The 17,003-nt window shown below is 40.8% G+C and overlaps 1 protein-coding gene across 1 annotated transcript; it reads right to left on the bottom strand.

The window, feature by feature from the left end:
• Nucleotides 1-1,719: 1,719 nt before the first annotated feature.
• Nucleotides 1,720-14,236, bottom strand: eif3g (eukaryotic translation initiation factor 3, subunit G). The gene is made up of 10 exons (XM_039770363.1): nucleotides 14,143-14,236; nucleotides 13,987-14,033; nucleotides 10,787-10,875; nucleotides 10,645-10,704; nucleotides 7,212-7,316; nucleotides 6,386-6,572; nucleotides 5,104-5,211; nucleotides 4,650-4,786; nucleotides 4,451-4,557; nucleotides 1,720-1,788 (listed from the first exon to the last, which is right to left on the bottom strand). Exons 1-10 carry the CDS (start codon nucleotides 14,160-14,162, stop codon nucleotides 1,773-1,775), a joined length of 876 nt encoding a protein of 291 aa, XP_039626297.1. The 5' UTR covers nucleotides 14,163-14,236; the 3' UTR covers nucleotides 1,720-1,772.
• Nucleotides 14,237-17,003: the final 2,767 nt, after the last annotated feature.

The raw sequence follows: 17,003 nt of genomic DNA, 5'->3' as shown, positions 1-17,003 counted from the left end.
AAAGACATGCAAGTTAGGTGCTTTGGCGTTTCTGCATTGACCCGTGTGTGTGTGTGCCTGCCCTGCGGTGGCTGGGATTGGCTCCGGCAGACCCCCGTGACCCTGTAGTTAGGATATAGGAGGTTGGATGATGGATGTGAATACTTTTTATAGGATAACTGATCCACTTTAGATGGTGGGCTGCTGGCTCCTTTGTCATTTGCACCTCTCTGTTAATTGCCGGCTAGTGAACAAAACATGAAGCCATTAAAACAAGCAGGGAATGCAGCTGGTAAAATAAGGAAGCATCGGTGACACAATTGCCCTACTTTTGAATTTGCCACACATTTGTTATAACATAGCTGAATATACCGATGACTGGGCTGTACGCCGTGGCCTAAACCTCCATATTGTACCTCCTCCAAGTAAGGAGCAGGTGTCTGAACAGTTTGGCTTTAACGGTACACACAATACGCCGTCACTAAACCAGTATGTCTGTGCGCTACATGAAGACGGTCAGCCCACAACGTCCCAGTTGCACCTTTTCACTCACTGTGGTAGAAGGCGCCATTTACTGACGTTGCTCATACACGTCCTGTCCAAGAAACAATTAGTCATGATGGCCTCCAATTTTGCCATCGTCCTCTTTTTCCGTCTTTGACTTGTATGACCAACGTTATAAAATACAAGAAATTATACGGTAAACTTATCCGTGAGTGTATACGATAAAACGTATAATAAACTTCAATTGCTACCTGGAGGCCAAAATCCGAATCATGTCAGGTTTTCCTGGTGGGATGTTGCAGATTACAGGGTGCATACTAATCTACATTCGTTATTTGCAAAAAATGTAAGCTTTTCTCTCTATTATGGGTTACTGTATACTTTATAATTAGTATTTGCGTTTTTTTTCCATGTTCGCTCGTGACAAACTCTTTTGATTGGAATGTAATTGTCACATATCTGTTGTCGTAAATCTGTGCTGAGATTTTCCAGGTAAGGAAGACCGAATGGTGCCCAGCGGTAGAGGCTGTGTGGTGAGGTGAAAGTCATCCTCTTCCTCAGCACTGCCTCAAGTGAACCTACCGATTTTGGTGAAAGAATAAGTAGCTTTAAATCTCTTGGAATGACTAATCGCCGATTTAATGAAGAAGGCAGAACATTTCAGGGAGATGCACCAACGTGATTTACTTCCTCAGATGTCTAAAGGCAGATTGCATTTCTCTCTTTCTCTCCCTATTTTCATGAACTTCTAGAGATTCTCGTGAGTCTCGTAACGTACAGAACATGACCGACACCCAGCCGACTGCTCTTCAGGACACAAACATGTGCCACCTTAGAAAGGATTATTAAAGAGCCCACCCATCCTGTGCAGTTTGCAGATTCACACACCGTTTCTGTCCATAAGCTACTGAAATGCCACTCGTTTTGTACGTGCGTGATGTGCGATTTGTACGTTTTGTTGCTTATTTACTTGCTCGCCTCCTTTATTTCATTATAAACGTGAACCGACTTCAGCACCCTTTCAATCAAATCGGACTATAAAACTTACCCCAGTTTGAACTCTTGCGTTCTTGCTAATCTGCGTCTATAAGAATTTCTCTAGATTTCAAAATAAAAGCAAACAGTTCAATTTTTGCTCAAGTGAAAAAAATTAAACTTGCACCAGAAACTAAGATTTCTAGAGAGCCTTTATTTATTTCTTTTTATTTTTCAAAAATACATTGGAATACCATTTTGTTTTTTTTTTTTTCTCCTTGGTCGACTGGTCCTTAGGATGAATGCTTTTGCTTCTAGTTATTGGAAGGCCTGAAATTAAAAACAAACAGAATTATTTAATGGAGTTTCTATAGATTTGTCTAATCGGTGGGAGGCAATGGAGTGAAAATATTTAAAACTTGGTGTCAAGTTAGAAAGAAGAAAGAAAAAAAAAAAAAAAACAAAACTAGTTAGCAGCGGCGTCTAAAAAATACAAAATGCTGGAGGGAAAAATAAATACATCCCAGACTAGATGAAATCTTAAAATGCCTTTTATATTTACTTTTTCTATAACCCTGATCAAAATTAAAAACCAGTTAGTACAATTATACATTAAAAAAGCAACACCGTGAAGTGGTGTGACATTCATGAGCAGCTCCACTACCAGGTAACCAACTTATTTTATGTACCTCTACGTGATTAAATATTCCTTTAACACCGCAGTGAAATGTACTCCTGATCGGGTGCCCACACGTGGTATCCACTCTACACACTCCTTCAAGTACGCCTGTCATGTCTTCCCACCCATCATTTATTTACCTTTCCCTGAATCGTTAGCACTTTGCTGCCAGCGAGTGCCACTTCACATGATGGTGGAAGCAATGCAGGTAACGTTCAGTGTAACCCACACCCACACACGACACGACCACCTTACTGGCCTAGAATCGGTCTAGCAAGTCTTCTCTGAACTGATTGGGCCTCCCTTACAAAATGGGAGACAAACGCAGCACACGGACATGACCACCAAGGCGTCTTTCTTAACCCTTTTTAAATTTTCATTCCTTCCAAGTTCTAAGCCAAAAACCTTTTCAAACACTTCGGCACTCTGTGTAAGGAGGTCAGGCTGGAGTTCAGTAGGGTGTCCAAGTCTCTCTTGTGGGTTGTAATATCGAGCTCCAAGTTATCCTCCCACATCATAGATACATGCATACTGGGGCAACTGGCGTCTCTAAATTGATCATCGCGAGTCTGGATGTAAGCGCAAATGGGGCCTTACCAAGGTTGTGACCACAGCAGCTTGGACAAGCTTCATGTTCCTGTGAGCGCAGGCTTGAAATATGGATGGACTTCCTAAACGTAAGACTTTACATACCGTATATACTCGCGCATAAGTCAGGTCTTGAAAGCCAAAAAAAAAAAAATCAATCATAAAATCAGACCCGACTTCTACCCATTCAAAAATACGGCACTTATTTTTTACATCGCATCAGTTTCTCAGACACATTCCATTTTGTTGCAGCAGCCCAGTTACCAATTTCTTTCCCCACTTCAACTTTTAATTTAAAACCAGCTTCTTATTTTCTTCTGATCGTAGATAAGGGATGCTCTTACGATAAAAGTGTATGAGGGTGTGAGATACAAAAAAAAAAAACACAAAACGGTGCAAACGTCACTTCAGAATAGTTTGGGTATCACTGTGTGGTCACGTAGGCCACAATACATAAAAATAAAAGGCCGTGTGCTCCGTGTCACTCGCACTGTCTCTCTCTCTCAGGTGGCCGTTGGCATATCGTAATCTCTTGAACCAACAGCGTGAGTTTTCCACATTTGACTTGTCCGACTGCCATTATAAAATACCAGAAATTATTCTGTAAAATCAAGTCCTGAATTGCCCGCGGGAGAACGTAAACGCGAGTATATACGGTAGTTCTGATGCATTGAAGCATGTACTTTAGTTTAACGAAATTTTACCACAACTGCAATAGCGAGTGTCGGGGAGGTTTTGTGGGTGGTCAAGTGGTAGGAAAGCTTAGGGGAAAACAAGGTTGTGTGCTCCGTGGTTACTCTCTCGGGTGGCCGTTAGGATATCATAGTCCCTTGTATCAATAGTGCGAGTTTTCCGCATTCGACTTATACGACCGACATTGCAAAATACCGGAAATTATACGGTAAAATAAGTCCTGACTTATCTGCAGGAGAACTTCTCCGCGAGTATACGGTAGACGTGTAATAAACTGCTACCTCGAGGCCACGACCAGAATAATGTCGGCTCTTTCTGGTGGGGTGTTGCAGATTACAGGATGCGTACTAATCTATAAAAAAATGTAAGCTTTTCTCTAAATTATGGGTCACTGTATACTTCACTTTATAATTACTATTTTCACTTTTTCCATGTTCTCAGAGACAAACTCCTTCAATTGGAATGTTATTGTCGCATATTAGTTGTCGTAAATATGTTCTGAGATTTTCCAGACAGAATGGTGCACAGGTACAGAGGCTGTGCGGTGAGGTGGAAGTTCAGATGCAGGTCTGTAGTTTTTCTGATGCCAAATCGCAGACAATTCTCTAAGTACTCCTCCCGACTCCCGTCTTTCTTCTCATCCCCCTTTTCAATGCAATCCATTAATGCAGAATCAGTGGAGAATTTCTGCAAGTGGCCTGACCTGCTGTTGTACTTATAGCCCGAGGTGTAGAGGTCCTTGTTATACTCTCACTCTCTCTCCCTCTACTTCTCTCCATTGCCATCTTTAATGTGTTGCCGACAGACCGAGCATGCAAGTACAAATTTCACTCTATTCTGTACAAAGGGCAATAACAATGGACATTTGTTTTTGAGGTTCAGAAATATTCAACATGCCCATTTCACCAGTTTATCACTTAAGGATACAGGCCGGCCAAATGGGAAATTATGGATATTGCGCCTAAAGCTTCACGCTTCAAGAAAACCAAATGCAGATGCAGAATTACAATAACCAAAAACTGCAGCACTTACTTGGCCCACTCAACATTGAGGATCAAGTGATCATAACCAAAACCCGAGACCCCAGCAATGGCTCTAGCTGCATCTTCACGGCGATGGAAGCTGATGAAAGCAAAACCCTGCAGGGATATGAAAGCAACATCCTTAAGTGATCTTGTAAACCATAAAACCATTTTCAGTACAAGTCAAGTGGATTCAAAAGCACCCATACCTTTGACTGGCCAGTGTTTTTATCTTTCGCCAAGTAAATCCTAGAGATGGATCCAAAAGGCCGGAACAGTTCCTGCAAGTCTGTTTCACGGGTGTCCTCGGAGAGGTTGGTGACTCTGATGGTTGCATTGTCATCGGCTGTTTTAAAAGGAAGAGAATAGCAGTGAGCAACTGCAGCATCGAAGAAATTAAAAAAAAACTTTGTGACGTCTACCTGGTGGATCTTTCTTCTTAGGTTTGTCCAGGAAGGTAAATTACGTTGTCAGAGTGTTTAGAGAGATTACATCCCTGAACTTTATTATGTAATGAATGTTCTTGCATTTTGCCAAACCTGTGTGCTTTAGGCAAGGTATTATGCAAGATAAAAAGGTCAACTTTAGAGTCTTTGCTTGAATCATTTTTGGCAATTATTATTCAAATAAAAGTACTAATTGTCTGAAGGCCTGGTGCCTGACCTCTGCGATTGGGCTGCATGGACTCTCCTCTGCGAGTTGCTCCATCCCGGAGGCTAGGTGGTACATACTTTCCAGTCTTGCTCTGGGCTGGCTGAGCAGGTTCAGGTTCTGAAATAAAAATAAAGAGTGTCTTCAGCATCGAGTTTTTGTTGTCGATTGTGTCGTGTAACAAACTTATGTGGTTAACTAGTAAAAATAAAACTACCACAACAGCAACACTAATGCACACGTGACAATTCACGTAGAAGGCAGAATTTCGAGAACACTTTTCTCCTTTTGAGATGGTTTCTGAAACAATTACAATTAAAACTATCATAAATGACACGTGTAGAACATACAAACATTCCCAAAAGTGAGACATATACTGCACTAAGGTCTTATGGACATTTTTGGATTTACCATTTATGAAAACTCACCTTCCCAATTTCTTCTGTTCATATAAATTTAAGTTTGGCAACTCGGTAGAAACACTAAGTTACTAATGAATTGCAATTTTCTTTTTTTTTTTGTTTTTAATAAAAACACACACACCTACAAAAATATCATTTTTAGGTAACCTGACCTTTCAATCTAGGACAGGGGTGGGCAGTGACGGGCCTGGAGGGCCGCAGTGGCTGCAGGTTGTTGTTGTTTCTTAATGAGAAGTCAATTTATTGCTGATGACGTACTTCTTGTATATAAGTGACATGTTCATCCTTCATTTTCGTGGTCTCGCTTGTTAAGGTTCCCCACCCTTGGTTGCTTATTTCAGTCTTAAACTGCTGCATTTCATGTTTTAATGGCTCCTTATTAGCAATAAGATGTAAAATGACAAAGCAGCCAGCAGTTCCCCATCTAACTGGTTTCCATTTACATCTGTGTTGTTTATGCACTTTACTTGATTTAATGAAACACTTAATAGAAAAAATGTGGCAGACTGAAAATGATCCGTTTTAGACTTCAAATCATTTGGATGATATCCTTGGAAAGGGAAAAAAAAAAATCTACAAAATAGAAACCAAACATTGTAGACTAACTGGCCCTAAAATTAAAGTTGGTCCGAGACTGGCAATCATTGGTTTCTAATGAAGCAATTGGGTTGGAACAAAAACCTGCAGCCACTGCGCTTCTCCAGGACCGACTTTGCTTATAAGGAATTGAAGTGAGATTCTAGCGTCAACTCTGGAGGCCTCATTCGCCCTGTTGTGACATCTCTAAATTGTCTTACTGGGCCTTAACAGAGCTTCAATTTCTCCAACTGTCCAATAGCAAATAAGTTTGGTGTAGAACACGTGCAACTCACCGGAGGTCTTCTCCTTCTCCCCAGTGGACAGACCGAGCTGTTCAGCCAATTCTTTCTGCATTGGGCCCAGTGTATCCTTGTATGGACAGCGTGTGGTCCAGTGGTCACCCTTACAGATACGGCATGAAACAATCTTCTGCCTGTTCAGTTTATTTAGTGGGTCTTCTTCCTCTTGGTTATTCAAATCCTTTGAAGAATATTCAAGAAACAAAAAGTATGTTGCTTTGCCGATGGCTTCACCATCTGACAAACACCATCAAAGATAAAACGGCCAAAAGTCATCAATTTCTAGCTGTTGTGAAGACTGCCTGACTGTATGGTCACGTCAAATTACCAAATGATTTATTATTACAGATTAAAATGTTTGTTTTTGCTTAATTAATAAAACATCGCTGGTTTTCAGCAAGTAACAAAAAAATTAGCACATGAAATCCGCTTCATTCAACTGCAATCTGATTGACAAATTAACTGACATGCTTAAGGCACTAGACAATAAATAATAATAGTTATGTTGTAAAGGGGTGTACATAAACATTGATATTTTTATGAGCAGGTTATTAAAAAAAAAATGTACTTGTAAAAAAAGAAGGGTTCCCCTATACACTTTATTAACCTTCTTTTACAAATACACAGGGCTGTCTCAACACATGGGCACGCTGGGCAGTTGCCCGAGGGCCCCCAGCTAATCTATGTATGTTGTGACTTGTTGAGTGGTTGTGCAAGTGGGGGGCTATAATGCTGTTATGACGGCCCTGCATATACACAGACGGGCGCATTTGTTTCAATATTCCTGCCTTTTCTTTAACGTACGAAAACAAAAGGTTACCTCTCTGCTTGAAATGAAGGTCATCAGAACATCATCACTGACTGTGGTTGTGGCAACATTAGGACCTGGGGGGTCAAATTCAGACTGGCCAAACTTCTTCCAATTCTGTAATTAAAACAGATTTCAACCAAAATTAAACAAACTGTAAAATTGTGTGATACAAATTGGCAGTAAGGCACCTTAGGCGTTTCAACATGGATATTTTCACACGTGTAAACTGTAATAAGAGACCATAGTGATGATAAGAACAGTCAAGTTATTGGAAAATAAAGGCAGAATCAAGGGTGATGCCCTCTTCAGGTGGAATACATTTTAAACGAAAGCACTGACGATATCTAAACAACGGTTCCATAAATAATAATCATTAGAACACTCTGGACGAGAACAGGCCATTCAGCCCAACAAAGCTCGCCAGTCTTACTGTCTACCACACTACTTGGTCGCTTATTCCAAGTCTATCGTTCTTTGTGTAAAGAAAAACTTCCTAGTGTTTGTGCGAAATTTACCCTTAAGTTTCCAACTGTGTCCCCGTGTTCTTGATGAACTCATTTTAAAGTCACCATCTCGACCCACTGTACTAATTCCCTTCATAATTTTAAACACTTCAGTCATGTCACCTCTTAATCTTCTTTTACTTAAACTGTAAAGGCTCAGCTCTTTTAATCTTTCCTCATCACTCCTCCCCTGTAGTCCTGTATCAGCCTAGTCGTTCTTCTCTGGACCTTCTCCTGTGCTGTTATGTCCTTTTTGTAGCCTGGAGTCCAAAACTGCACACAATACTCAAGATGGTGCCTCACCAGTGCATTATAAAGGTTGAGCAGCACCTCCTGTGACTTGCACTTCACACTAGTGATGGGTCGTTCTTGAACGATTCGTTCATTTTGAACGAATCTTTAATGTGACTCGGGAAGAACGAGTCGTCTCGTGGAAGTGATTCGTTCAGTCGCGCATGCGCATTTGCGCAACTTCCTATAGTTTCTATATTGGAATTGATTCACCTGTTTCGAGTCTTCGGGTTTTTCGAGTCGTTCGTTCATCACGTGACAGCCCCATAAGCTTAACCTATGCAGTCTGAGCCGGAAAGAGAATTGAACGAAATGACTCGAAAAATGATTTGTTCATTTTGCTGAACGAGACTCAAAGATCCGAGTCAGTAAAATGATCCGAACTTCCCATCACTACTCCACACATCAAGGCGCTATATATATCCTAACATGCTGTTAGCCTTCTTAATGGCTTCTGAACACTGTCGGGAAGTCGATAGCTTAGAGTCCACTGCGACTCCTAAATCCTTCTCATAAGGTGTACTCTCGATTTTCCGACCGCCCATTGTGTGTTCAAACCTAACATTTTTACTTCCTATGTGTAATTCTTTACATTTACTGACATTAAATTTCATCTGCCCAATTCTGTATGCCAAGTCCTTCTGTGATGATATAACGGATTTCAAAAAATGTGCAATGAATCATCTCCAAGCATTTTTCTACCACATGTAGCGATACCCTATCACTACTGAGGAGGGGATGCTGGCGCACGCATGCTGTTGCCGCTCCTCCAATGGTAACAACACTTTTCGTTGAAGTGCCTTGAGCATGGGAAAGGCGCTATATAAAGAAAATGTATTATTATTATTATTACTATTTTACATAATCTCCAAAGTACTTGGCTAGGACTAAACAGTTCTGGTTTTGCCTTCCAAACGTTTTGTATTTCATGCTATTGCAAATCGACCAAAACCTTCCATTCCTCGCAACCTTTAATTGCAATAAGCAGGCAGCAGAATATGATGGTAGAAGCAGATGCAATAGACTTTAAAAGAAGCAGTGTTTTGTTTTTTTTTTGGTTTTTTTTTAAACAAATTGCTGCCATACTGAATTTTAATTAGACCATGGGGGGAAAAATATTACAATTCCTTGGTTGGCTGCAGCATGCTGCGTTTTAACACTCTAATTTCATTATAGCTGCATTGTTATCACTCTTTAATTTCATATTGTTTTTTGTATGTGAATTTCCCCTTGGGATTAATAAAGTATCTAATACATAAATTGGAACAGTGCATAGTTAAGTGCACAATCAATTATATTACAAATATTAGAATCTTCATTCCTGACCTGGCCCAACTCGCACCCAGAATCCTCCACCAGTCTACTGTAAGGAGACACTTTTACAGAGCAGGTTTCAAACTGGTTGGATTTCCAGTATGAGATGAATGTAAAAACTGACTGCAGCAGGTGTAAAATACAATACAGCGGTATGTGGACGCTATGTACGGCCTGTAAAAATCATCCTTTGAAGATATGCTCTGTACTTGAGGACTTTGCCCCACTTTGCGGTTCTGCCGCTCGCGTATGGGGATGCGGATGTACGATTTATTATTTTACATTACAGCGAGTAATTAACCATATTAAAACGCAATAATCTGAATGTAAATTATGTTTCATGTTGTGTTAAAGAGTTATTTGTTGCATAATACAATTTGGTTGTTTGACTTTTGAATGAACACGCAAAAACTTTTTAAACTTGCACCTTTTCCTATAAAACTTTAGTAAAAACAAATTTTTTGAATTACATTTTCTTCAACATCGCACTGAATTTTGATTCCGTGTTTGGACTTGCATCGTGACAACGCAACGTATAACTGCCTGTGAGTGAATTTCATTTCTCTCTCTGTTAAATAAAACGACTTTTTCAAATGTTTGTCCCTGTGATTTGTTAATTGTCTTTGCAAATGCTATTCTAATGGCAAACAGTTAACGTTTTAATATGAATGGCATGACAAGATCTCCTTTGTTGTCTAATGTTAGCCCCTGAAGATGTACCGTACTACGTTATCTTTCTTGGATCCACCCGTCTTTCAACAGTAATTCGTGCGGAGGAAGACCTGACGGTGTTAACGGTCGTAGATATTCTAACAGATATTGTAAGTTGATGTTTTCATCTTCCGCACCATCACCACCGACTGCTCCATCACAGTCTATTGATACGCATTTAAACAAGTTGCCGTGTAACCGATCGACATTTTTGGCATTAATTCATCTGACTTCGTTTCTCGTCGCTAGGATTGCCCGTGTACTCATTTTTTCTGTTGATAACCCTTCGTGATGAAATTCTTCAATAAGATTTGGACATAATACGTCTTCTTTAATTGGGAACTTAAAGTGAGGAAAATATAAAAATGTACAAGAGCAAAGAGAACAGGAACTGTGTCTGTCAAAAGCACTCACACCAATGGCAGGCGAGGACGACTGTGGGCGTGGGCCGTTAACCGTAAATGGTTGAGAGGAGGGCGGGACTTGAAAAACATCTCATGGCCACAGTCTTGAAAAAATCTTCCAAAAAGTCTTCTCTCGTCACAGGATTATTTTATTATAACAGAGAGATATGCGCAAAAAAACCAAACAAACAAACTGTATTATCATAAAATGTACAATACCTTTCTCCTGGCAACAGCTTTGGATGCCTTTCTAGTTTCAATTTTAAACGTGCGAACAATCTGTAACAGAGGAAAATATAAAACATTCACATAACTGAGTAATTAAGTAATCTAAAGAAAAAAAATGAAACGGCTGGCAAACCTTATACTTCTTGCCATCTTCATCAATCTTGTATTCAATTATTGTCTTAATATTTCCTTTAATGATTTCCTTTGGTGATGGTAGGGTACCTTAGCAGAAAGACAATATCTTACAAAGGAGGCACCAGGATCTTTCATCTTATGCAGGAGTTCAATTAAAATCAACATTTTTAAAATGCACATCAATACACAACTTTGAATTAACGTGCGATTAGGAATTACGCCAACACTAAAACTGCCTTCAGACAAACTCATCTGTAGGAAATATTGGTACAAATGTTTTACAGCTTTTGATTAGAACTCAAACCTCCACTTAACAAAAATGAAAATACTCATAAGTACTTCTGTAAAGTAATAATTCAAAATTGAACGGGGGGGGGAAAACAGCAGCTTAAAGGTGATGGCCAAGAAGAACGTCTTCGCTGATGTTTTCATGCAAAATGGAGAGGAAAAAAACGGATATAACACCGATGCCAATGTTGTATGGGAAAAAAGATGATCTGCTGTGGCGAACCCGAACAGGAGCAACCAAAAGAAGAAGATGATGATGATGATGATGTCAATGTGGACAAGACGCTGTAGAACAATACAATTATGGTGTTGCATAATCCGTTAGTCAGTTATCCAGTCATATGTTGAAAATGTGCAAAACACACACATGCACTTCGGCTAATTCAGGAATCATCAATGCACATCTTAAACAGTTTAACACGTTCCCATTATGCCGTGCTTTTAAACTGAAGGCGGGACTGTAGTCCAGTGAATGACGAGGAGTAGCAGACCTTCAATTCAAAAGCACGACATTATTGGCAATGTGTTTTTCTGTTCATGTGTGCTAAACACTCCAGAATTATCTATTTAACAACAGGCTCTCAAAATGCATGTGTTCTGCACATTTTGAGCATACGACGTGATAACTGACACGTGGAGTGTGCCACACTAGTGAGCCGAGATTTTGTTGGCTGTTTTAGGGGTGGAGTATTCCTTTAAAGCCAGTCCAGCACTCTAGAGAGATACAATAAAGCCTATGCAACTAACAGTATACGGGCGCACAGATCAGAAATGATGTTGATTATTAATCGAGCAGGACAGATTTCAAGGCAGATGAATTAGGAATCAATATATTTATGAAGCAACTGTCTTAGTTTACCTTCCTTTGCTCCAACAAACAACATGGAAAACTATTTCAAATAAATGCAGTTTCGGGTGGCGCAGTGGTAGCGCTGCTGCCTCGCAGTTAGGAGACCCAAGTTCGCTTCCCGGGTCCTCCCTGCGTGGAGTTTGCATGTTCTCCCCGTGTCTGCGTGGGTTTCCTCCCACAATCCGAAGACATGCAGGTTAGGTGGATTGGCGATCCTAAATTGGCCCTAGTGTGTGCTTTGTGTGTGTGTCCTGCGGTGGGTTGGCACCCTCCCCAGGATTGGTTCCTGCCTTGTGCCCTGTGTTGGCTGGGATTGGCTCCAGCAGACCCCCGTGACCCTGTATTCAGATTCAGCGGGTTAGAAAATGGATGGATGCAGTTTGAGAAGGTAACCACCGAGGTGCTATACAATATTAGGCGTGCACAGTCTACGGTCATTTAGAAAAGCAGTTACTGCTGGTGAGCAGCTAAGGCAGTGGAATGTAAAAGGTTAAGGGGAAATTCACATAATCCAGCAGCAGTATACGGATACAAAAAACAAAATGTAAAAGCAGACAATAACTTTGAATAATGTTAGCATTTACTCCCCCGGGTGGAATTGAAAGAAAGAGTCGCATAGTGTGGGGTCTCCTCAGTCTGTCAGTGCAGCAGGACGGTGACAGACTCCTCTGCCTGTTCAGTGGATCGCTCAGTCCTTGGCAATTCACACATTCTACAAGTATGTACAATAAATAGGTTTTAAGCCTTAAAAAGAAGGCGAGTTATGATTAGTCTCTTGCAAGAGTGCAAGTTCAACACGCGCCTTCATGTTATATAAAAATTTGCAACCTGTTGTTCAGGACTGTACGCCCTACCTATAAAATTATAGGTAAGGGATCTGTACGTTACACTTTCCCATAAGCTGATGGATCACAGATATGAAAATCTGCCCCACTGACGAGTTATTTTTGACATGACCAACAGAAAAAAAAAAAGTTTGTTTTGCCAACACGGCTCATTTTTGGAGGCGTTTTAAACGATAACCTTGACAACTTTTCAAAAGCATATGGATGAAATATTGGGGCAGCTTAGCTATTATTGGCAAAACAAATGAGCTTTATGGACTCAACTGTCTCTTTTTTTTTTTTTTTTAATATACTTCCAACCTGGAAACGTGAAAAAGCACTAGAAATGAGGTCTGCACCCTTACAGACAACCTAAAACATCTGTCACTTTTGGTGTTTTTTTTTTTAATGGCTTATTCAGGTCTCAGTGAAGGAAGCGTCTGCTCATCACTCACGTACGCCATCACAGTCACACTGGGCCAACTGCTCTAAAATGTGTATTTCTTAGGATGGATGAGGAAACTGTACCACACCAGGACAAACCCGCTGGATCGTATGGGAAGCAGGTTCCTAACGCAACATGCACACCAGCGAAGCCATACGAAACTTCTAACGCATTTAAAAGTCAAAGTAACGTGTACATTTTAAATTAGCTATGCTAGTAATACCAGCATGGAGGCTGCCTGGTCTTTTTTCGCAGCTTCACTGAGATAATGACAGGCGTACGAAAAACTTACAAAGTTTAAAATTACGTCTTCATATTTAGGGTTGACTTTCAGCAAGTAACTTGGGACTGCCTGCCGATGCACAGCACATCGAGAAGCCCGTGAGGTTTGTCAAAAACTACAAGTCCACAATTCCCATTTTGCTGTCAATCGTTATCAAGGTTCCGAAATACACCGAAAAAGCGGGCCGTGTGTGGCTCAGTTTGGCAACACTATTTTTTTTTCTTATAATTTAACGGAATTCTCGTCCGCTTTTTCACAGAGCATCGTCGTCTCGTGGGTTTGTCAACAGCTGCCTAAACATCAGGGCACAGACAAAGGCGCCGTGCCATAGCTGTAAGTACGTTCACCGGCGCCGCCTGCATTGCACCATCATGGCCCACTTTGTTTACATCCCTTCCTATTGAGAATACTGCACGAACTACCTCAAGACACTGCCATTAATCAGTGAAAAGGCCTCACACGTGTCACGAGCGTAGCGGCTAAAGCCAGCAGCTCCACCATCGCCTACCTTCATCGCCTTCTTCTTCCACCTGGTCGGCCCAGCTGGGCTTGGAGCTGTTGTTAAAAAAAGAAGAACATTTACCCAGTTAAAAGAATACAAACTGGATATTCCAATGGCTAGTCTTTTTTTTTTTTTTTCTTCTTTTAATATAAAAATACTCACTCGTATTCGCCAGACGGCATACTGCCAGTTTCACTGGACCGGAAAAGAGGCCGTAAACCGGAAATAAAATAAGTCACGTGTTCAACTTAAGCGCGCGCGCGATTATAGAAGTATAGTGTTTGAACAGCCCCGCCCACCTTTGATTGTCACGCGAGAAGACCAATGCAAGTCAAGAATCCAAGCCTGATGTTTAGCAGACGACGTTTTCCGGTACGAGCGCGTTTGACAGACGGGCGAGCGGCTGTAAGGCGCCAGATTTAAGGTAGCTATAAACAAGATACTCCTGTTGGTATTAAATTATCTCTTCCTTTACGAAAACAAATCATAACAGATACATTTAATAATGTTAAATAGCTTGAATTAAATACACGTAAATGTAACCATGCACGTCGTATACTACAAATTTAGCAAAGCAATGCGGGAGAGAGAATTCAAAGTACTGTAATAAATAATTTAATGCATGTATACATTCAGTAAGAAAAACGAACACAAATACGAGTAACACATGTCTTCTTTTTCTTGTAGTCTCTCTTTTTCATCGCATTAAAAATTCTGCCCTTTTCTATAAGATCCCTCTATCAATTTTTTACCTCTCTATTCTTCTTTCACCTGACAACCGCGCCTCTAACGCTCTCCTTAGCACACTGTTTCCTATTTGGCACTTTACATGTCCAGTCCACATGAGCCTTCACCAGATCAATTTCACCTCAGATTTATCTATTTGTTTAATCAATTCTGTTTTATTCACACTGCACATCCATTGCATTATTTTCATATCTTGAACTTCTGCACATTCAGGAATTATCAGCCATCACTTAGCATTATGCCACATTGCCAGCCCCCCTACCTACATGTATATTCTCCTTTTATCCTGGCAGTTACCCATTTGTCACAGAGTATCCCCTCACAGTTTCACCAAGTTTTCCATTTCACTCCAATTTCTGCTTCTAGCTTATCTGTCCCTTTGAATTGTTGATTGTAAGTACAGGAAAGACTCTCCTAACTGAACTATAGTTGCAGAACATACTGAATATTTTGTTTTTGATCTTCATTGCATTCTGCTCTAGAGCATCTCTCCGCCCGTCTAATTCCGTTTCCAGTCCCTCCTTTGTACAATCGCACGACTCAGGATCATCTTCAAACAGCACTGACCCCAGAGACTCGTTCTTCGGTTACTTACTGATTTCATTTGATAACAGTTTAAAAAATAACGGGTTCAACGCCAGCCCCTGATGTAACCCTCCCCTTAATTCAAGCCCCTTTTCTATTCCTACTTCACACAAGAATGCCCTACTCATCCAGGCATTCATCCATTTGACGAGTGTTCTGTACTTCTCAGGGACGGCTCCACCAGATCTCTTCTCTTTGTGCTTGTCAAGTTCTAAAAGAGACATCGTTAGATCTTTCCTTCCTTCCTTGCATAAAGAATAGGACCAAAACATCCCCTGCGATCATCTTCTCCCAACCATCCAAGAACAGTTTGGTGACCAACAATGTATGATGGGGCACCGGGCCATAAGGCAAAAGTGAGAACTAAGTGGCTCGGGGAACAAACTTTTGGGTCCATGGCCAGGAAACTCCCATTGAGAACTTGTAGTCAGTCCTCAAGAGGCGGGTGGACAAACAAAAACCCACCAGTTCTGACAAACTCCAAGTATTCATTCTGCAAGAATGGGCTGCCATCAGTCAGGATTTGACCCACAAGTTGACTGACAGCCTGCCAGGGTGAATTGCAGAAGTCTTGAAAAAGAAAGAAGGGCCAACATTGCAAACATTGACTCTTTGAATAAACTTCATGTAATTGTCAATAAAAGCCTTTGAAACTTCTGAAATGCTTGGAATTCTACTTCAGTACACCACAGAAACATCTGACAAAAACATGGAAGCACCACACTTTGGGAAAACCAACAGTTGAGTCTTTCTCAAAGTTTTTGGCCACGACTGGAGCTTCCTCACTCGTCCCGTGGTGTGGTCTTACAGGGTTGTCACGTTAGATAGTCTGCTGAGTTGGTCATCAGTTATGGACATCCCATCCTTATGGTCAGAGGTGACCTCCATACTGGCCATTCCGGCTGAAATGGTAGTAGTTGTTGATGTAGTGTGGATGGTGTCAGGAGGACTGGCCATTGGAAGAATATGGTGGTGGAAGGAGGGAAAATATTTATATCTCAGTGAACCTTGTACAGTATATTGGTGTTAAATTTTCCATTTTGTGGACGTCTTTTCAGTTTTCAGGATGTCATTCAGTATCTTAGTTAGTTTCTGCACCCTTCTTTCACCCAACACACTTCTGCTGTTGCTTCCTGCTAGGTCAGGGGTGTCCAACTCCAGTCCCGGTGGGCCGCAGTGGCTGCAGGTTTTCATTCTAACCATCTTCTTAATGAGTGACCTGTTTTTTGCTGCTAATTAACTTCTTTTGAATTCATTTTATTTGACTTGCTCGTGAAGACTCTGACCCCTCAATTTTTTCTTTTTCCTTAATTAGCAGCCAAACAATAGTGAGATACAAAATGAGCCAAAACAACTGGTGTCCATCATACAATATCTGAAAATAAGGAAAGGCGAAGGTCTCAGGAATGTCGATCTGCTCTTAGAAAAGAGAAAATCCACAATTTCGGAAATGTCTGCCATTGCACAGTGAGAGCGGCAACAAGCCGTGGAATTAAAGAACGAGTTTAATTAACGAGAAGAATCAGCGTCTAGTTAAGCAACTGTTTGGAGTTTGAGGCCCTGACTTAGCTGGTCTTCTGCTGCCTCCCTCACTTCACACTTCACTTCTGTTTGGGTGCCATTTAAGGAAAGAAATGAAGCAATTCAGGGGAACAAATATTCAAAAACAAGTCAATTGAAATGAATTCAAA

Source organism: Polypterus senegalus, chromosome 12 (assembly GCF_016835505.1).
Source record: "Polypterus senegalus isolate Bchr_013 chromosome 12, ASM1683550v1, whole genome shotgun sequence".
Taxonomy (NCBI): domain Eukaryota; kingdom Metazoa; phylum Chordata; class Cladistia; order Polypteriformes; family Polypteridae; genus Polypterus; species Polypterus senegalus.
Note: the sequence above shows the minus strand (reverse complement) of the source record. Positions and strands in the feature narration are given on the sequence as shown.